The 21,871-nt window shown below is 34.5% G+C and overlaps 9 protein-coding genes across 9 annotated transcripts; 4 read left to right on the forward strand and 5 right to left on the reverse strand.

Moving 5' to 3' along the window:
- Positions 1-271: 271 nt before the first annotated feature.
- On the reverse strand, positions 272-1,534 carry RO3G_06273 (uncharacterized protein; the record flags this gene model as incomplete). The annotated part of the gene is made up of 3 exons (XM_067660863.1): positions 272-437; positions 495-1,106; positions 1,164-1,534. The coding sequence occupies 3 exons, from the start codon at positions 1,532-1,534 to the stop codon at positions 272-274; spliced, it is 1,149 nt and encodes a 382-aa protein (XP_067516964.1).
- Positions 1,535-4,901: 3,367 nt separating this feature from the next.
- On the forward strand, positions 4,902-5,816 carry RO3G_06274 (uncharacterized protein; the record flags this gene model as incomplete). Its single annotated transcript, XM_067660864.1, has 1 exon — positions 4,902-5,816. One exon carries the CDS (start codon positions 4,902-4,904, stop codon positions 5,814-5,816), a length of 915 nt encoding a protein of 304 aa, XP_067516965.1.
- Positions 5,817-6,607: 791 nt separating this feature from the next.
- Positions 6,608-8,387, forward strand: RO3G_06275 (uncharacterized protein; the record flags this gene model as incomplete). Its single annotated transcript, XM_067660865.1, has 2 exons — positions 6,608-7,081; positions 7,149-8,387. 2 exons carry the CDS (start codon positions 6,608-6,610, stop codon positions 8,385-8,387), a joined length of 1,713 nt encoding a protein of 570 aa, XP_067516966.1.
- Positions 8,388-8,972: 585 nt separating this feature from the next.
- On the forward strand, positions 8,973-9,266 carry RO3G_06276 (uncharacterized protein; the record flags this gene model as incomplete). Its single annotated transcript, XM_067660866.1, has 2 exons — positions 8,973-9,126; positions 9,190-9,266. 2 exons carry the CDS (start codon positions 8,973-8,975, stop codon positions 9,264-9,266), a joined length of 231 nt encoding a protein of 76 aa, XP_067516967.1.
- Positions 9,267-10,412: 1,146 nt separating this feature from the next.
- On the forward strand, positions 10,413-10,949 carry RO3G_06277 (uncharacterized protein; the record flags this gene model as incomplete). The annotated part of the gene is made up of 2 exons (XM_067660867.1): positions 10,413-10,776; positions 10,903-10,949. 2 exons carry the CDS (start codon positions 10,413-10,415, stop codon positions 10,947-10,949), a joined length of 411 nt encoding a protein of 136 aa, XP_067516968.1.
- A 591-nt stretch (positions 10,950-11,540) lies between these two features.
- On the reverse strand, positions 11,541-12,128 carry RO3G_06278 (uncharacterized protein; the record flags this gene model as incomplete). The annotated part of the gene is made up of 1 exon (XM_067660868.1): positions 11,541-12,128. One exon carries the CDS (start codon positions 12,126-12,128, stop codon positions 11,541-11,543), a length of 588 nt encoding a protein of 195 aa, XP_067516969.1.
- Positions 12,129-12,286: 158 nt separating this feature from the next.
- RO3G_06279 (uncharacterized protein) lies at positions 12,287-14,936 on the reverse strand (the record flags this gene model as incomplete). The annotated part of the gene is made up of 4 exons (XM_067660869.1): positions 12,287-13,530; positions 13,583-14,634; positions 14,698-14,879; positions 14,934-14,936. The coding sequence occupies 4 exons, from the start codon at positions 14,934-14,936 to the stop codon at positions 12,287-12,289; spliced, it is 2,481 nt and encodes an 826-aa protein (XP_067516970.1).
- A 1,115-nt stretch (positions 14,937-16,051) lies between these two features.
- On the reverse strand, positions 16,052-16,786 carry RO3G_06280 (uncharacterized protein; the record flags this gene model as incomplete). The annotated part of the gene is made up of 1 exon (XM_067660870.1): positions 16,052-16,786. One exon carries the CDS (start codon positions 16,784-16,786, stop codon positions 16,052-16,054), a length of 735 nt encoding a protein of 244 aa, XP_067516971.1.
- A 1,920-nt stretch (positions 16,787-18,706) lies between these two features.
- Positions 18,707-19,610, reverse strand: RO3G_06281 (uncharacterized protein; the record flags this gene model as incomplete). The annotated part of the gene is made up of 2 exons (XM_067660871.1): positions 18,707-19,476; positions 19,604-19,610. 2 exons carry the CDS (start codon positions 19,608-19,610, stop codon positions 18,707-18,709), a joined length of 777 nt encoding a protein of 258 aa, XP_067516972.1.
- Between the last annotated feature and the right edge of the window lie 2,261 nt (positions 19,611-21,871).

The following is a 21,871-nucleotide window of genomic DNA, read 5'->3' on the forward strand; positions in this document are numbered from 1 at the left end:
CATATCTTTACTTCATGGCAATAAGGATTTACAACGCACATAAAACATTCAATTATCAGTCCAGATGGATATTTTGCGTTAGAATCAAAGAAAAAGCTCACGTAATATGCTGATGATTCACTTTTATTAAATTGAATTATTACCAAATTGATTCCTTAGCTATGCTAAATTATCATTTTAGAAATATGTCAAAATGTGTATTTTTTTGTCTTAAATGGTATTGCCAGTTGTGATTTGTTTATTTTTTAGAATGAAAATGAAGGGAATGAGTTTAAGCAGAACAGTAGGAGATCTTGTTGGAACCGCTCAAGTTGTTACAGACGTTCTTAGGTGTCTTGGAGGCTTTCTTGATGTTAACATTCTTAAGAGAGAATCCGGTACAAGGAGTACTCTTGGAACAGTCAATGTTGATAATGGGCTTCTTACCAGTAACAGAACTATACAATTACGTTAGCAACTTTAGTTTTTTCAAAACATAAATGCAGGCAACTTACCCAGTGATGTTATCGAAAGTGACACCCTTGATAGACAAGGAGCGGTCAGCGTTCTTGGTACAGTAAGACATTTGGTTCTTGTCACAATAGTGAGTGGTGACGATGACAGGGTTTTCGACATTGTTCAACTTGACATTCTTGTAAATAACATCAGAGACGGAACCCTTTCCACCAGGCCAGGTCTTGACACGGACACCGTTTTGGCAGTTGTTACAGGTAGAATCCAAGACACGGATGGTCTTGACAGTATCGTCTTTACCACCCTTACCGAGAGAGCCAACGCTGAAACCGTGACCACCGTTACAGGTGATCTTGGACAAGGTGACATTAGTGACACCACCGTTGATGGCAGTACAGTCATCACCGACGTTGAGTTCAGAGTTTCTAAAGATGATGTTGCTGGAAGAAGAGATATCTAAAGCGTCTGTGTTCTTGGCAGGCTTGCTGCTCTTGGAGGCGGTCTTGAGGGTAACATTTTCAATAACAAGGTTATTAGAGTTAGTGGCGCCCATGTGAGCACGAGGAGAGTTAATGATTTTAAAGTTGCTGAAGACAGAGTTAGTAACCATCATACGAAGGACAGTAGGAGCAGTGTGATCTTGCTTGTCGTACCTAGAATATTAAAATGATCAGTACCTTGTTAAATGCTTTCTCATTTTATATACTTACCAAGCTTGACCGTTACCGTCAATAGTACCGCCACCAGACATGTGAACGTTGTCACCCTTGATCTTGATGTAGGCGTTTTTTCCCTTGAATTTCTTATCGAAACCAGACAATGTAATTTTGCCTTGGAAGTCAATCTTGACATTCTTGAGACCCTCAATTTCAATTAAACTCTTCAAGTTGTAATTGTTACCCTTGGGGAAAGATACGGTACCACCAGACTTACAGTTTTGGAATGCCTTGACAATGGCAGAAGCATCATCACCACCGGTAGGCTTTACAACACAAGTAGAGCCAGCGGCAACATCGTTGATTCCGAGAGAAAGCAGCAAGAGAGCAGCAACAGAGGAAGATAAAGAGAGTATTTGGACCATTTTAAGGCAATAAAAGTCTGGTTTTTTGTTGAATGATAATTGAAGGTAGAAAGATTGTCGTCTTTTATACCATTTACCTTTTTCTTTTTCTAGTTCAGACAATAATGGTGATTAATTTGTGCTGCATTAACCCAACGAAATTGTGTGCATTTTAAAGGGATTTTCTGCTCTTTTTTAACTCAGATTTGTCTTACATTCACAATTCTGAAGTTTTTTTTTTACCTTACAGTAAGCATTTGCAATACTATTCTTTGATATTATGCTACTTATCTTGAGATGATGAAGAAGGATAAAAGAAATTGAATTGTAGTAAAGCTGGCTTCGTAAATGAATGAAGTTTAAAATTTTCTGTAAAAAAATGCTTATTACCCGGCAATGTTTTTGTGAAATATTTATTTTAATGAGTAATATTATTACAGAAACATTCAACGTAAGAGAAACATGAGTTCGTTAGGAGTTTTGATAAAAAAATATGTAACCTTATCAAAATATTTTTAAATACGAGAGGAGTATAGCCTCAAGAAAATATTTGTTGACAAAAGGTTAAGTAAAATGCTTAAATACGGAGGGAAGGAACGATAAGGCGTCATCTTTGAGCCATCTTTTGGTAAATTACACAAAATGTAATACGCTAAGAGCATATAACCTGAATTGCCTGATTTGCTCCGAATGAATGGTGTCTCGTGCTAATGTACGACATAACGCCACGAAGATGTAGAGAAAATTGTATTTCTTATTTTTGAAATAGAATCGTTTTGCAATAAATAAAAGGCACAAGCTTTTCTAGTTAGTTGGAACCAAGTGTTCTTATATAATTGAGTATAATAGAATGTCCATTAAAGTTCTTTTCTAAGAGCAATTTCCATTTTTTCTGATTCCCAGTTCCCGTTTCTAGTAATTTAGTAGAGCTTATTGTGGCATATTCTGTCGCATGTTATCTCATACTTAAAACGAATCTTCGGTACGGGGATGGTTTAGCGGAACTTATATTTTGATAAATAGCAAAACTTAGGCATGTCATTCTAAAAGAAGTAAAGCTTTTTGAAAATTTCATACTTGTTTGACTTGAAAATAACTTGTTTTTTTTTTCCCGTAAAGCGAGAAAGCAAAATTTACTGTTTTATCTACAGAATGATGATGATATTGTAATACAAAGTTTTCTTGTTAGTTTTTAGTGATTATTTTGAATATCCTCTTTTATACTATGCTACTCATACAATTTTCATAGGGTTTTCAATGATGATTATCGCCTATAGGCATAACCGAATTGAATGAATACAGAAACTGTCCTAAGGATTCCACAACTAGAGTGCAAATTTTCTTTTCCTCTTTCATGTATATTAATAAACAATATACAAAGCATGTAAAGCCATTTAAAGCATAGAGAAACACAAAAGACGACCATCTCCTAAATAAATGTGCTTCCTCCCTTCCTTTTTTTTTCCTTTCTTTTAAAGATAAATGAAAGCACTAACCTTGTATCAAAAGTACTGCAAATCGTATACTAGAAGCACCAGGACAAAAAAAGAACGCTTTTTAAACTAGTGCTATATGATTTTAACTGTTTTTACATTGTACTTGGATTTCGCAAATATATTTATGCTTTGTCCTTTATTTTGCGGTTTTTGTATAAATTAAATAAAATTTACAATCTCTGCGCGTAAGAAATTTTTCAATCAAACGAATGCAAGTATATTTCCTATGATTGACCTACATACAAAACGTGGAAGATAAGTATATATTCCAGCTCATAAATTGATGCCTTCTTTCTTTGCGATAAATTGCATTTGCACTCTTGTTTTATTTCAAAATCAGTAAAAGCTTTTTAATTATTTTTTAGACTAATTGTTGTAGATGTGTTTAAGAATAGGCTTTCAAATCCTATTTTTGAATTGATATTTCAAACACCATACGGAAAAGAGTGAAATAGAACAAAAATAGATATATACATAAACAAAAGGAATTGCTAAGATAATAAACACCAAGTCAAAGGTGGAATTGATAAATCAATGTTTTCTGTTTTGATTCAGATAATTTTCAATGTCATTGAAATTTAGAAAATACTTGATAAAATTTATGAAGCAATAGGAAATGTAAAGATAAACCCAGAACGATGCTTTTCTTTCTGGATTAAAACTTCAATAATACAAGTAGTCAATCTGTTTACGTAATTCAATGTGTTGAATGTACATAAAACCATCTTAATGAGGATTCAAAACATGCAGTTTGAAGTCTTATCCCTATAGACTTTCTCAGTGCGGAAAATGAGGTGGCTAGGTACAGATCTAGTTTGCAAAAATCAAAAATATTAGTTGGCAATTAACGCTGTAGTCTTTGATGTGATTGCAAAAGGTCATCTTCTTTAGCATGGAACATTTTTGGCCAAGCATCTCAGTGAAAAAGAAATTGAAGGGTAAACCACAAATGGTATTTTCAATTTAGTTTTGCTTTATGATTATGCGGAAGGCCAGTGAAGATGGTTTGACCGGGTCAATTATGTTTCAAAAGCAACAAAATACTTGCATGATATACAGGCTAGATCTCTGTGACACTACCAATGCAACTTAATCTCTTCAAGCAAGGAAGCTCGTCTTGAAAAGAAAGCCATTAACAATTGGATTTATGGTCAATTATAATTAACAAACGGTACTATTGATTTCCTTAAAGTAAACTGTATTATATGCTTCTTCTTTCTAGGATTAAAAGCGCTCCACTAATTGTTTTTTTTTTACCAATCCTGCTGGCAAACTGTATGGGTTGATGAAATCAGAAAGATATAGTTCCTTAGAGTGCTTGTAATAAACCATCTTCAGCTGACTAAAATGAGCTATTTTATGTTATTTTTTTCTATCTTTATTGAATTGGTTTTTTATTGGATGTCTAATAGAAAGAGAAGATAAAAATCAAAGTATGCTAGTTTTTAAATTGTAAAGAGATTTATACTTCATTTTTCTTTTCTAAGAACAAAGAAAAGAGAAAGAGAGAAAAGGAATGGATGATTGGGTGCTGTTAATAGCAAATTTATAAAACAAAGAAAAGATAAATTAACTGAGCCCAGACATAAACAATCATTTTATTAGTGCAAACCAAAAACTGTGGCCGTACGGTCTTAACTGACAATGAACCAAGCTATATAAGTCTGCACAACAGATATTAAACCCAATGTAAAGTTTTCCAAAAAGGAACGTTCAATAAATTCAATCATGCAAATACATAAAAAATGAGCAAAGCCCGCTAAACAATAAATAGCCGCGGATATCAGCATGTGACTTTATTATTATTTTTTTTCATGCCAAGAAAAAGATCACAAAATGACTTTGTTATAAAAATAGTTTCTTTTTTTTCTTTTAGTTTATAATAGAATATAATGTACTCTAATCACCCTGACCCTTATGCTGGACAATATCCTCCTCCTCCTCCATTAGCAGATAATGCTATTCCACATCATCCTGATCCATCACAAGCTGCTTATCATATAACACCACCACCTATGCCTCAGGAACAACCTTATTATCCTAACTTACCTCAACCTATGCCACATGTCTCATTCGAACAAGAGCGTTATACTCCACCTCCTTTACAAGACACTCATTATTCTCCACCTATACAAGCCATGCCGGAATATTCCCATCAACTGGCCGACCCTTCTTATACACCCTACAATGAAGAGATAAAGGCAGAGACTAGAAATAACCAAGATTCACTCAAAGAATATTTACGACACGAAAGAGAAGAATACATGAAGCATCAGCCACAGAACTACAACGGTCAAGAAAAACAAACAGAAGAATACCAAGAGTTACTGGTCGATTCTGAGAAACCGCTAAGCAAAAAGGAGGCCAACAAGTTGAAAAAGCAACAGGAACAAGAAAATAGGAAACGGCAAGAGTATGTGCCTTATGTAGCTCAACCTACAGTGGCACCCTATAACGAGGCTGAAACGTATAGACAAGATCCTTATCAACGGCCTAGCTCCCGAAGTTGTAATTGCTGCTGCTATAACCCGGCCATGACTTGCTGCTCTTGTTTTTGGATGTTGCTGAGCGTTGCTTTCTTGGCTGGTGGTATCGCTCTGATCATTGCTTCCAAAGTCGTTTCGGATCGATGTAACAGTGAGTGTGGAGATGTGATTCAGCAGGCACAAGAGGCATGTGGAACGTTATGTAAAAAGGTAGTACACGATGCTATGCTGTACAGTGGTATCGTTGTTGCCGGATTGGCTGGTATAGCTATTATATGGCGCTTGGTCATGTGGACTTGCGCTGGTTATTCTAGACGATAGTTGTGTATATCCTCTTTTTGAAGACAAAAGTTGTATTAGGATTTATTGTTTTCTCTTGTATATTTATCATTAAAAAAAAAAGACATCAAATCATGCGGTAAAAATCTTATCCGAATGACAACTGCGATCTGAACCCTTGCCCTATATTTTTTTTTCTTTCTTTTTTTTTTGTTTTTTTATTTTATTTTATATCTTTTCGAAGTTTAAAATGTCAGAACATAAAAGACAACGAGTGAGCAAAGCCTGGTAAATCAATTACCCCCGTTTTTTTGTTTCGCTTTTATTATATCAGCTAAAACATTTTTATTTCCTTATCAGTGAACAGTGCCGACGAAAGAAAGTAAAATGCGATGGAATGATGCCGAATTGCGGCAATTGTATGTCAACAAGTATGAACTGCACATATAAAGAATCAACAAGAAAGGTACATTTGAGGAAATAGGATAAAAAAAAAAGTCAGTCTATTGATAGTACGTTAGAGAGGACCACCAAAGGGTTACATTGAAGCAATCGAAGGTCGATTACATAGATTGGAAGCATTGCTAGGAAGCATCATTCAAGAAGACGATCCAAGATCCCAAGCTATTTTAGCAGAAATAAATGCACCTATTGAAACAGCTTACGGAGAACTTGTCAGACCTCGCCCGACAGTAGAACAAGAAGAGTTTCAACCGAGAGAGATAACAAACCCGGTCAGCAAAGACGAAGAGAATGCAAATGACAATTTAGGCAACCTATCCATTGATGAAAGTGGACAGCTGCGTTATTATGGCAAATCTTCAGGATTTTATATGCTTCAAGGCAGCAAAAACTTTCAGAACGGCGCATTTCACTTTAATTCAAGAGGCTATCGATCTGGAATATCACAGTGCTCTTTGGATGTCGATCCTTTTGAACTCCCACCACCCGACCTTTCTGAACATCTCCTTGAACTGTACTTTACACATTTTTACCCACTTTTACCACTCATTCACAAGAAATCCTTTTTGGCTTCTCTCAAAAGTGAAGATGTGAATAAAAGACCACCACGACTGTTATTGAACGCTATCTATGCCGTCGCATCTCGGATTTCATCGGATATAAGAGTGAGAGCAAACCCCGACGTACGAGACACAGCAGGAGATATCTTTTTGGAGAGAGCGAGGATCTTATTGGATCAAGAATGGGATGACTATAAATTATCAACGGTGCAATCCTTAATATTGTTAAGTAGTCATCAAAATGGTGCTTTAAAGAATATTCGTGGATGGTTATACAGTGGTTTAGTAAGAAATAAGAATCTTTTATCCATCTCATCTTTCTTAAAATAACATGATTTATTTAAAAAAAAAGGCTTTTAGAATGTGTCAAAACTTAGGACTGAATAGGAATTGTGATTCATGGAATTTGTCAGATTCAGAAAAAGAAGAAAGAAAACGTGTATTTTACTGTTCTTTTGTCATTGATCGATTGAGTTGTGCGATGCATGGACGAGCACCGATGATTGATGAGCGTGATTATGATACACCTTATCCTTCTGAAGTAGATGAAGATGATAAGCAAAATAAACCAACAATCATGGATAATTTTCATCAACTTATTAAGCTCTGTGAAATCTTGGGCGATATTCTCTGTCAACTCTACATGGTCAAAGGCAGAAGACATGTATCAGCACTCGCATCACCCGATAGCGTCATTTCAAAATTAGATCGTGCATTAAATAGCTGGATGTCAAAACTTCCGCCAAGTATTCAATATCGACCACCTAATACAAAAATGGCAGAGAAATCACCACCACCCAAGTTAGAAGTCTGTCAGACTCACATGTTATTCTACACAACACTCATCTTACTCCATCGACCTTTTATTCCTGGACCTTTACAGAAAAGGACAAGTTCTGTATTTCCTTCTGCTTCTATTTGTACATTTGCAGCCAACAAAATATTGGATATCGTCGAATGTTTAATGGCAGATGGTCGATTAAAAAATATCAACAATTACACGCTATACACCATGTTTACAGCTGGTATTATTTTTATTAATGACGCATCATCCAATGATCCAGAGTTTGCTTTTGAAGCTAAATTGAGTGTGAATAAGATTATAAAAGCGATGGATGAAGTAGAGACGACGTGGATCACATCTGCTCGTCACTGCAACATATTGGGAGAATTGGCTGGTCTGCGTGATATCAACTTAGAAAATGTAGATGAAGGATTTGATCGTCAGACGATTAAGAATCAATCCATTCAGCCTTCAAAAGCACTCTCTATCGCCGTGCCAAATTCACCTCTTTTGCAGCAAACCGAAGCTCCGTCACTAGAAGAATTCAGGAATCCTATTGATGCTCAGTGTGCTACCGAACAACGATTTCCGGAATACTTGACACAATATGCCAATAGTTCTTCTTTTCAAAGTGATTCACCCAGTAGTCAATCAATACAAAACACTGTAGATTATAACATGAACAATACTTTTACAACCAACGGCCAATCCTTCAATCCGATCGGAACAGCCTTTTGGGATGTGCCCATGTCATTCGATATCGATCAGTGGAATAGTTACTTTAATAATCAAAATTATTCAAAATAATGAATCATAGGCTATTAACCATAGATTATTTCCCTCAAAAAAAAATTTAATAAACCATTTTGTTTAGATTGTATATGGATGCTGCAGAATAAAAATCTTTTGCTTCCATTTGAATTTAATCATTCGACAAACAATTAATTTAGTAATAAAAAGGAATAATGGACTTGGTCATCACTCACTGGCTTTTTGTGAAGGAGGAGAGAAGGGGGAAGACAAGTGAAGATGAAGTGGGTTGTAAATAGAAATGCGTAATGAAAATCACTTTAGATGATTAATTATTTTTAATAATACTTTTTAGAATAGTTTAATGAAAAAGATGGCTCCTTCTTTCTATTTATCGTTAAACTAACTCACGTAAACTTTTTCTTTATTCTAAATAAGCAAATATAAAAGAGAAAGCTTTTTCATTACAATATTTTTCTTTTTTTTTTCATCAAAATAAATCGAAATGAAATACAGTTTGATTACTCTTATTGTAATAATAGCCACATTTACTTTTACAGAAGCACAAGATAATAAAGTCAAGAGAAAAACAGAAGAGTCTAATATCCGTGAATTGTAAAAAAAAAAATCGATAAAATCCAAATGACTGGTGGCATTAACCTCTTTTTGATTCACAGTTCCATGAAGCTAAAAGAAAAGAACCATACAAAAGACAAGAAAAATTGTTCAGGTCATGTCTGTGCTACGCTCATTAATCCATGTCCTGATAAATGTCCTAATAGCTGTCACTATCGCAGTAAGTCTTTTGTTTTGTCCACCAAAGCATGTATCAAATCCCATTTCTCATTTCACTCTACAGATTCCCCAGATCCTTGCTGTCCTCTTTTAGGTATTCCTTTTTGCCCCAAGCACAATAAAAGACTTGTACAAGCATAGGACTGAAAAGGTAAAGATCCTTTACTGTGGACATGACACACTCTTGAATCATTTTGTTTCTTTATAAATAAAATTGAGGACAATGTTGATTTCTTAAAACATGATGAATGCTTTCCTATCTACTTTGGTATTTTTTTTTTGGTTCATTTGAGACATAGTGCGTATGGGTAGCCAAGATGTCAACAATAATAACTCGAATAGGATTAAATGAATCAGTCAATAGGAATTCACTTATAACTTGACATCCTTTCTGTTTAAATCGTGATTTCACTGAAACATATTTCATATTTTGCATCTAAAATATCACTTTGCTATTTAGGCACATCCAAATCTATTCTTTTTTTTTTTTTTTTTTAATTTGAAACATTGCATCCTTTTTTTATTATAGACTAATTAATGGTCACTGAAAAATCATCAAGGGACTATTATTCACTAGCAACTATTTCAAAGCCTTGAATGGTAATAAATATAAGCCATTTGAGTACTCTCTATTTACCGATTGAGTTCAATATGATATGATTCTGTCTTTTAAACTTAATTAACTGTACAACCAAAACATTTCCTTGTAGTTACTGAACAGAATTGAAAAAGAGGATTAGAAATCAATTAGAAATGACAAAAGCTTATTGCAAGTATTTAATGATTATGAATCAGCAATAGAAAATATATTGACTTGCAATTCAGCAAAGCCTTCTCTTTAATTAATAAATAAATGTCTTCAAAATTAAGTTGGCTTAAATTTATTTCTGTGGCTGAGAGTAAATGACATTAGGTTGCGCAAACTATAGATAAGGGGAGGATGAAATCGTGACTTCCTGGCTGTATTTCATACACATTCTCTGTACTTTCAAATTAAAAAAAAAAAAAAAAAAAAAACCCCCCTTATATTCACAAATTAACCATTTTCCGATTTACTGCCGTTAGTGTTTTCTCTCTTTCTCTTTATATTTATTTAATCATTCGAGTATCTATTTTTTTTTTTTTTTTTTTTTTTTTTTAAAAAAAAGAAATAAAAACAAATTGATAAAGTGCGGGTGAGATTACATAATAGCTGACATCATCTACTCGCAACAGATTTACTTACTTTATTCAAAAAAGTCTATTTTTGTAAATAACAGCATTGCCAACATTTTATATATAAACATCATGTCAGCCATTTTATTAAATGAAAAAGATGAAAAACCAAGATCGAAATGGTTCATCAAGACAACTTATTTGGACACGAATAGGTTGACATTATCAGAGAATGGTGAATTCATGGCATGCTGCTTTATGTGGTATCTGTGTTCCTCTTTATCGAGCAATACAGGAAAACACATTATGAATTCATTCAAGTATCCAGTCACACTGACCTTTGTTCAATTTCTGCTGGTTGCATGTTGGTGCCTTATTATGGAAAATATATTCAAGTCGACGAATATCAAGAAGCCAACAAGACAAATCATTCAAACCATCGTTCCATTATCCATGTTTATGATCGTCGGACATGTCTTTTCGAGTCTATCCATCAGTAAGATCCCAGTGAGTTTAGTTCACACAATCAAGGTAAAAAGGAAAAAAAAAAAAAATAAAAAAGATGGTAGTTGACTTTTTTTTTAAAGGCGCTGGCTCCGCTTTTCACTGTATTATTTTATAGATTTATTTTCAAAGTTCGATACACATCTCGAGTTTATACAGCATTGATACCATTGATGTGTGGTGTTATCTTGGCCTGTTCATTTACATTTTCCAAAAATATCATTGGACTCGCTTGTGCACTTGCGTCCTGTTTGATATTTGTGATGCAAAATATATTTAGCAAGAAACTATTATTTAAAGAGAGTAAGATGGGTGATCGCAATCCAAACAAACTAGACAAGATGAACATGATGTTTTATTCCTCCTTCATCTCTTTTACTTTTATGATTCCTCTTTGGTTCTATTCGGATGGTCTTCAACTCATCACAAAGAATAATCATCTCAATAGTTCACTTGTGGGTTATTTCTTATTGAATGGCACAACCCATTTTGCACAGAATTGGTTTGCTTTCACCACACTCAGTCTATCATCACCCGTTACTTATTCGATTGCCTCTTTGGTAAAGCGTATATTTGTGATTGTGATGAGCATCATTTGGTTTGGACAGTCTGTGAGTGTGTATCAGAGTGTAGGTATCCTGTTAACCTTTCTGGGTTTGTACATGTATCAAAAGGCAAAGCAAGAAATAGACAGTGGAGAGAACGAGATGAATGAAAAGGAACTTTTGCCAATGTCAAATAAAGCTTTATAATAATTTATTGAAAGGATATTTTAGGAAATGCGTTTAATGTGTTTAGCATATTTTCACGATTTGCTTTTAATTCATCTTCAATCTCTTCATCGGCTTGCTTTAGTGCAATGCTCAAGTGGTGCCGAATCAACGCTAGTTCGGATAATTTGCTTTCATCCATTTCTTCTTTTATCCTCTCTTCTCTCTTCTCCTCTTCCTCCTTCTTCATCGGCTCCTTTTCTTTTTCCTCCTTTTCTTGTTTTGCTTGTTCTTCTATGATCATTGTCTGCTGGGGATGATCCAAATCGAATGTTTCTTTGTAATAATTAGCCGTTGTTGGTGTCTTGACGTGTTCTTCTAAAGATGATGTGGTGGATGATGCAGTCAGTGAAGATTGACTGTTTCTGGTATCTTTTATCTTGAAATCAAGTGAAGGAGGCTTACGAGAACCATCCCTTTGTGTTTTACTTCTAATCAATTTAGAGCCAAACCGTTTTACTTTGGACAACGTGCCACTACTCGCGGTGCGATATAATTCGGGTCTATTTTCAGACAACTTTTTCTTTGATTTATTATTATCGTGAATAAATGATGGTAATTGTAGTGAAGACATTGTTGTATAAAAAAAAAAGAAAAGAAGAATGAAATATATTTCTCGGGTTTATACACAACAAAAAAAAACCAGACATGAAAAAGGGTTTTACCATTTTTGTCCATTTTAAATAACCAATAAAGTCAACGCACAGTCCACCGATTTATTTTTTCGCATTTTTATGATTCATTCTGTTCTTCATTTTCTTTTGTCTCCGCTTCTATTGTTTCTTGTGATTGTTCTGGTTCTTTGGTCTTGGCAGCATACATTTGCTTGATCATCTCTTCATCTTTTTGTTTACGTAAACGATCAATCTCCAAGGCTCCTCCTGTCTTTTTCAATTTCTTGGTGTCTACAAAGCTAACCAATTCCTTTTCGAAATCATCTGTACGATTGGCTAATTCTCGTTGTCTCATTTTATCTGCTTGTTCCATTGCACGTAAACGACGTTCGTGATCTACATCAATCGTCGCTACCTGCTTCAATACACTCGACATTCCTTCAAATCCTTCCTCTGCAGGTACCACTCTGAATTCACGTATGACTGGTTTAGCACTGACTTGATAAGCATAAATCTTTTCCAACTGTTCAAATACTTCAGAAAGTGCTTCTAAATCATCTTTAATATCCGTCAGTAAATATTCTTGGTCCTTGAGTGTCTGCTGCTCTTTCACAATCGTCTGTAATTCATGTTCCCATGTCTTTTTCCACTTGGGTTTGACTTGACCAATAAACGTACCAAATTCTTCAATACTATTTTCCAATTCTTTACGTTCCTTTGCACAGTGTGTCATCTGTATTTCTGAAGGTCGACATTTACGTTGGGTCACATCCAACTTGAGCTGATCAATCGTGTCTTGTAATTCCTCTAATCGACTCGTGATTTTTTCTGATTTTTCCAAAAGACTCTTTTTGCCTTCTTCCAGATTCGATCGTGCTGTCGAAGTTGAAATGTCCTTTTCTGTATTGACTTGAATGACAGCAGCTGCTTTTTCTTTCATCTCTAAAATCATCTTGCTCGTCTCTTCCTTTGATTCACGATCCAATTGACGTAAAATAGCAATGTCGCGTCTCAAACATTCTATTTCTTCAAATTGTTTTTTTATTTGTTCTTGATCCACTACTCTTTGTGCCGCTATCTCCTCCTTCTTTTCTTCCTCTTTTCCTCCTTCTTGTCTTTCAGCTCCTGGCTGTCCTTCAGATTCCTCTTCCTCCTCTTCCTTCTTCTTGGGTTGTCTATTGAATTCGGTTAATATCTGATGGGTAATTTGCTGAATGATGGTTTCATTGGAGGACTCGAGTTGTTTCTTGACTTGTTCTATTTGCTCTGTAAACAATTGACTTGTTTCTTTCAGTTCTTTGTGAAATGAAGTTGATAATTCTGAAATAAATTCTTTATGGCTTTTTCTTTGCTCTTCTTGTTCTACACAATACACAGTTAATAAAATGATTCCTCCTTTGTCTCGTTCTCTTACCGTCAATATTCAAAGATAAGACTGATTTGTTCTTGACTTCACTCAGATCCGTCAATTCATACGACACACCAATCACTGGGTCACGAATATACACATTGGGGAAATCGTTTTGGCGTGAAGTATAATTGAATTTCTCAACAAATAACATGTTGATAGCAGGAATACTCAATTCACCCTGATAGACCGTCTTTTTCACCTGTTTACCGATCTGAAGGAACAGTGTGAGCCCTTGCTCCTTTTGCTCTCTTTCTGTCTGTTCTGGCTGCTCTTCCTCTTCCTCTTCTACCTCTTCTGTGACTGTACGTGCCAGTTGGCTTTTGGGTAAAGAAGGGACTGGAGGTGCATCCTGTATTCTTGTAAAATCACTATTACCACCTCTGTACATCGACGCACGACGGACAGATGATCTTCGTGCGAGGTTCTCTTGACGCTTCAAGGCAGCTAAAGCACTGGCTGTATTGGGATCACTTTCATCAAAAGCCTGCTGGACGGGTGGTTGGGGTTGTGGTGCGGCTAGAACAGGTGGAGGAGGTGGTGGTGGGGTAGGAATACTATGTCCTCTGGTAGATGAAGTAGATCGTGTGGGTAAAGGTATCATGGGTGAACCGTGTACGGGTGGAGGAGGTGAATAGGGTCGCATGATTCTAGAGGAAAGATCATTTGTGGGTATCGAGGGACGAGGCATACCACCTGACCAGCCTTCATAATCGGCATTCATGCGTGGTGAGGAGATGGGAGGTAGAGGGGGTGAATTGCTGGGATACATCATCATGCGATGTGAGCTGCTGCTACTTGTACTGCTACCTCGGTTCAATGCTGCCAACGGGACCTCGCGGTTCCATGAATCACTGCTGCTGTTGGAGCGAATAGATGCACGTAATTCTCTCTCTTTTTCTCGCAGCTGCGCTTGTTTTCCTTTAAGTCCATGAAGCAAGTGAACGATGACTTCTCTGATACGAGGTAAATATTGGTCCAAAGCTGCTGGAGAAGGCTGTTCCATCATGGCAATAGACACAGAGTCTCTTAGTTGTCTTGGAATCCATTGTAAGTCACTAAATAGTACAATAAATGATTAAGGAGACTTGTATGCCTTTTACTTATCTCTTCTTTCTTACCTCATGGAAATGTTGGCTTCTTCAAACGCTTGAGATACTAAAAAGAATTGCTTTTCAAGTGTGTCATGAATCTCAAAAATTTCTGAATTAGAAGCACGCATATTAGACCACTGAGTCAAGGCTTCTAATAAAGCCTTTGTTGTTCGAAGTAATTTGGTTACAACTTGTTCAATTTCACCCGACTACAATAAAAGAGAGTAAATAAAAAACCTTTTTCTTTCTCTTTCTTTTTGTACCATGCCACTACTTGTACTGCTAACTCTATTCATTATGTTTCTTCTTTTTAAGAAAAAAAAAAAAAAGTAAGACAAAAAGAAGAAGGAGAAAATTATTATTTTTTTTTTTCCTTTTTGCGCCACCATCACAAGAAAACAATAATGTTTGGTGTTACTTTTTTTGGTCATGTATTTTATTGGCGGAAATTGATACATTGATCAGACTAGAGTATCTCTTGGTCTTTTCATCTTTCATGTTTCATGTTGTGTGTGACATAGAATGGAATGATTTATTTAAATCCTTTTTTTTTTCTTTTTTTGTTAAAAGTGTAGCCAAGCAAATTGATTGAGATTTCAGATGGTTTTTTATGAGGTTTTTTTTTTTATTGTTGTTGTTAAACCTTTTTGGTTCAATTGAGAAAAACTGAGTTAAGAAGGTTTTCAATGAAAGGACACTGGCGCGTTTAAAAACACGAAAGATGATCTTGGTTTGACTACAAAAGCATACACAGATAAAGAGATAGAGGCTATTGTTGATGAGGCCAGGAACACTTTTGAAAGTTTAAATATTTACTTTAATGTGACAGTAAGAAATCATTTAATTTATGTAAGCTTGAAAGATGGGCCCCTAAATGGTTTTAGGAAACCGTGGAAATATATACTCCGCTAAAACTTGTGCAAAACGTGCACAAAACAAACCCAGCTTCAGAGTTGAAGAAACATTCACAGAAAAGAACAATCAACATGTAATATAAAAGGAATATCGATGGAAAACGCATTATATCACATCAAAGTAATGTTCGATTGTTCTATTCTTTCAAATTCCTTTTTTCTTATTATTGGCTTATTAAAGTAATGTTTTTTTCTCCTCAAAGTTAATCCATGAAAAAGCAGAAAAGAAAGAGAGAAAAAGGAAATTAAAAATATACTTGGTCTTATGTGAAAAAAAAAAAAAAAAAAAAAAAAAAAAAAACGAATTAAAAATTAAGGGGGGATTAAAAGGGAGGAAGTAATACAGGCACATTGTGAAAAGTAAACATGTTTCAACAATAGGAGAGTATAGCAATATTTATTAAAATTACTATTAATAATGTTTTTTAAGGAGAATTAAAGATATTAAAATGTGTGTGTGCCTCATATTACACTTTAGCGCGTTGCTGCTGCTTTGTTGAGTGGCCCTGAACTCGCTCATGTCTACGTAGTGCATCCATTCTTGTAAACTTTTTGCCACATACATCACAGTAACAAAATGGCCGATTTTCTAAATGAATAGTTTGATGACGAGACAAATCATAGGACCTTCGAAATGTTTGTCCACACAATTTACCCTTTTCCAAAACATGTTCACATAAAAAGAGTCCAGAGGATGTATGAATTGAAGATGTTGAATGTCGAGTGCGTTTGACTGGTTTGGGTTGTTCCTTTCGTAAGATGATTTCGTTAAAAGAGGCTCGGTGTTGAATGATAGGTGCCAATTGATGATGCTGATGCTTTTGATCAAAATGTGGTTTGATAGCAGGCAGGGTAAAAGGTGAAAGAGGAGGTGAAGAAGGTGCAGTGGATGGTCTTCGTTTGAGATCAAGTGGATGTAAACTGTAAGTGTCAATGAATACATGGCTATTCTTTCGGCTCGGTAAGAGTAGAGGGGAGGTACTTGATGGCTCTGGAAGTTTTCGTGGATGGTCTGCAGACATAACTCGTTGTTTTTTACGAAGTGGCTTGTCTATCGAAATACCAGAATCTTTGCGATCTTCTCGGTAATCGTCATCGGTGCTTTGTCTTACATTAGAAATGTTTGTAGGGAATAATGTGGGTGTCCATCGAAGTACGGTTGGTTTTATCACTGGTACTTGTTCTACTGTTTTATGAGGCATGTTTACTAAAGAAGGAGAAAAAAAAAAATGAAAAGAGGGGAAAAAGAATTGTTTTAGTTAAATAAGGTGCTCTAACACAATATGCTTATATTATATTACCTGGACTGTTTATCACATATTCACTAGATTTATGACAAAGCGTAATGCTTAATGTTTGTTGATCAGATGAATTTTTCAATGCGTTTCGTAAAGTTGTATTATCACAGACAATTATGCTATTATCCATAATAAGTTGATAGTCATCTAAATTAATGTCCTAAGAAACAATAAGCAAAGCATGTTTATAAAGTGTTGTTATTATATTACTTGTGTAATACGCTGTATCTTCTTCACAAGATCATTAAATGAAGGCTCTTTATCTTTTAATGTATATAAATGAATAGGAAATGACCGAGAATTATCCTTGATTGATATTCTAATTATAAAAAATATGTGCTTGAGTGACTTATTATTCACATTATTTCTTTCTTCTAACCTTAAGCGATAAATTGTATTAAACATCATAAAAAAAAGAAAGAAAAATGAGCGTAGAAATGAAAGTGTGTATTAGTGCGGGGGAATTAAAAGAATGGGAAGGGGTGAAAAAGAAAACAAAGGAAAATAGAGGAAAATAAAAAAAAAAAAAAAAGATAACTGAAGTCTTATACAGTTTTCTTCTTATTTTTAAGGGGAGTGGCAAAGTTATTGTTCTTTATAGGAGTTAAATAATAGTTCAAGTTCTGAAAGGGACTATTTATATGACCTGAGACACGCGCACACACAAACTTTGTCTCCTATTTTATACCACTCCCCATTGATTCCCTCTCTCTTTCACACTTGTGGCAATAAAGTCTGAGAGAGAAAAAAAAATTCTTCTCGAGCCATTTTTAAATTATACAAAGTACTTTGATGTACATGTTCACTTTTTGGTGGGCAAAATAATAAAGAAAGGAAACTCCTAAAAAATTATATAGAAACATGTGCCATATAAAGATATCTTCCCCCTATTTTATTTAACATACGCAAAAAGTATATAGCAAGTCGCAGTGTCGTTGGAATAACATGAAAATAATAAAAAATAATACATTGTTTTCTTGCTCTTTTTTTTCCCTTTTTTTTTTCTTTTTCTTTTTTTACACTGAACGAGTCTATGTTTCACGTAGACCCTGAATTGTGTAACAATTGGCCATTCCTTTTAGCTTGAAACTGTCCCACAAGAAATAATCCATTTATTTGCTTAAAAAGATGGATAAAACTCCTTACATAATTACTTAAAGTTTTCTTTCGATCTCCCTTTTGCCATGGAGAAAAAAAAAAAGAAAAAGAGAGAGATTAAATGACCAAATGTTTATTCATTTTCCAATCATTTTACATAAAAGAATTAAAAAGGGGAAGAAACAAGCTTTGATACATTTTGTACAACATGCCAGTGATCATGTCCATTTTAAACCAACAATCATATCAAGATCATTTAAAGATTCAAATTTGGCGCTAAATAACCATTTTTCTATTGTGCTTGCCCCCCTCAGTCTTGGTGAATGCATTGTACTATCTCCAGAAAATAGGGAAGGTGTGTTTCATTTTGTATATGCAACATTTATATATTTCATTTACCAAAAAGTAAGGTCCATTTGAAAGATCATTAAAATTAATATATAAACACATGCATGTCTTTCTTTTTCTATTAAACCCTCGAATCAACTTTTTGTATACTTTAAAAGGAGAAAGTTATTTTAAATATTTCTCTCCTGCGTTTTGTTATATGAATTTCACGGCTTTAAGGGTCTAGTCCCCCCTCATCTGGATGTTTCATTTTTCCCTATTATCGTGCTTCCCTTTTCTGTATTTACTTTTTATTTATTTTCTTGATACAAAAACAAAAAAGATCACTTTTGCTTTTTCTCTCCTAAATTCTCCTCTTTACAACGTCATTGGAAAACCTTAGAGATTTGCTTGAAATCCAGGAACCCGGACAAGGACATGGGGTACATTTACTTCATTACAATCATCTTTTGGAATGCCATTTTCGTAAACGATCACTGCAAAGTCGGTCACAGAATCCAAGGCAATCATTGGATGATGCCAGACTCCCTGACGGTAATTCACACCTTGTGTTGAGGTTGCGATGAATGCCTTGAGTGTAGACAGATCTGGACGATCATCAATACCATTCAGGGCAACCACGACCAGGTATCCGCGTGTACCACCACTTGTCATGGGAATAAAAGCCTGTGTTGAATATGGATGTCTTTCAAGTAATTTGACTGTAAAAGGCAATTGCTGTGCTGGCTTACATCGAAAAATGCAAACATTCATTTTTCCATCACCTTGAGGAAAGAGGTTGTTGATTAGTGCTACATGATGAAATTTGGATGCGGTTCCTTGGTTGGCGCCCGTTTTACTGCGTGCTCCAGGAGGATGTATCACGTCGCCATAGGGTGCATAAGCTTCACTTGTAAGGGGCATCGCAGTCAGTGTTTGTGGAATAGTGGCTCTTGGGGAAATTGGGTACGTGCTTTTGCCGTATGCATGGATACGTGCTATACCACCATTAGAATAACAACAGATGCGAAGGTGTGTATATGCAACTTCAGGTTGTTCCGATAACTCAAAAAAGTTATGGCTGCATGAATCGAGGTTTACTCGAGGCAATAAGGAAATCCATAAAACATCATCTGCTTGAATATTGCCTGTAAGATGATGCGCGCCTTCTATAGAAACAGAAAAGTTTTCAGGGGCAGTAAAATAGCTGGTATCAATATCAAAACCATACACCAAGCCTGCCTGTCCAAGTTTTATAATACACTGTTCAATGTTATCTTTGTCTTTAATCTTTACTGACCATCCATCTTTAAGTGAACAATCTAAGTCTTATCGTTTAGTCAAATATTCAGAGCTCATTTACGTTTATAAGCCCTCACGCACCTTCACTAGATACATTCTTAACAGGATCCAGCTTGATAATTCTAAAAGCGGTCTCAAAATTGTTGTTTGTAACAGCAACAACAGAAGAACCGAATATGAAGCTTGCAAGATCTATAGCGGAGTATATAAGCTTCTTTCTTTTGCATTTGTTCTTGTGTATATACCATGGTTTTTGGACAGGTTTGATGCTTTGAAATTTTGTTCACTTATATTCTTTGGTTTAACTGTCATTTCCGAAAATATAAAAAGAAAAAAAGAAGAAAAAAGGTGAATCTCAAATAATTTTCAAGCCGAATCTTTGTTATCAATATTTGCAGTTGTAAAAAGTATCCAATAGAATTACAGTTATACGCTTTGATTTTTTTTTTCTGATGTGAAATATACCATACATGTAACACAAGCTTTGCACACTTAAATTTATTGTGTAGTTATCAAGTACTAACTTGTTCCATGTATGCAAAAGTCCTTCGAACAACTAGCATGTGAATGGCTCTTTCTACTTTTTCCATACAAATCAATTATAACAATCTTAAAGAGATGTTGCTTTTTATTTAGTTTTGCGCAAAAAAAAAAGGGGGGGGAGGGAAGAAGCGAAATAGAGTCTAATGAAGTGATTGAATTTGAGATATGCGATATGTTAAAATAACAATGGTATGTACAGAGACCTTTCAGAGCCTATTTTGTTCATTCTAGCTCTATTATTACGACAAATTTAATAGAAAGTATCCTTTATACTAACAATAATAGTGGCTCATTGTATTGCTATTAGTAAACTTAAGACGTATCTTTTTATCATTAGCATTGTTAATATCCTGATGCTTATTAGTGTGTTAAATTGAGTAATCATAAAGGCATTAATTTATTCTAGCAGGCTATACTCACAAATCATGAAGTAAAAATAAATCGAATAGTTTATTGGTGTAGGTCCTTCACATCATATACATTTAATAGTAAAACCACCAAGTGATTTGTAGTGTATTAGCCTCACAGTTATATTATTATTCATACTGTGTTAATGTATCTAGTGGTTCTTAGTAGTGATAAAGGTAATACAATCACCAAAAAGCGAAGCAACTATTATTGATTAAATTGTGTCTTACGCTTTTTCCCTTTTATTTGAGCCAATGCGAAAAGAAGAATAAGAACACCGCATATACAATCAAGAAAACATCTTTAGGTATATTGCAGACATGAAAAGCAAAGATATTAATTATATGTCGATTTCAAGTATTTCTAGAGCTCTCCTACAAATACATCTATTCAAAAATAGACATTTACATATTGACAACCGATTTATAAAACAAAAGTCATATAAATAAAATAGATTTCTTTCTTGTGATATGTATCTAAATTAAACCGATATAAACGTTAAGAGTAACTACAATTTATATTTTACAGATTAAATACTAAATATCTACAACAATATTACTATAGTCGTTTTTTATAACAAAAAAAAAAAAAAAAAAAAAAAAAAAAGGATAATATATAGATACTTGACTCGCTGAAGCACCTAGACGAATTGGAACATCTTGTTACTCTTTTCTTTTCTGCCAAAAAATAAAATCTTGCTTTGTATCATATCTGAAAACGTTGGTTGATTTCACTATTCAAGTATATTGTATGGCTGATAATTAGTATTGCTTGCTTGCTGATTTACATAGTTTGGTTCAAAGAATACTTTTGTCAATTGCATAGTATGATATACCTTATTTCCATAAATTATTCATACATCTTCAGAAAAAAAAAATTCGTGTGGTTCAAAGATCAAATTGAATAAAGTGTACTAACAGCATATTCAAAAAACAGTGAAGTCATTGCGATACACTTGTAAGAGTTAATTCAGTAAGAGAATCGACTTTTTTTGTTTAATGTATAACGAAAGCGAAAACAAAAATTACTGCGTTGAATAATACTCTTTAAAGAGAGACGAACATGTCAATGGAAGAAAAGAGTTACTCTTATTCTGTATACTTTTCTATTATTGACAAACACAGCATATATTAACAATACTGCTTCATTTCTTAAATTATTTTCTGCTTCAACTAAATGGCCCAGCAAATGTTATTTACTTTCTTTAAGCATTCATTTAGAACATAAACTAAAACGGTAATAGGCAGCAAATCCAGAAAATAAAAATACAATCAAATAAATTACAATAAGAAACTGCAGAAATCATTTATG

The sequence above is a fragment of the Rhizopus delemar genome, genomic scaffold (assembly GCF_000149305.1).
Source record: "Rhizopus delemar RA 99-880 supercont3.4 genomic scaffold, whole genome shotgun sequence".
Taxonomy (NCBI): Eukaryota; Fungi; Mucoromycota; class Mucoromycetes; order Mucorales; family Rhizopodaceae; genus Rhizopus; species Rhizopus delemar.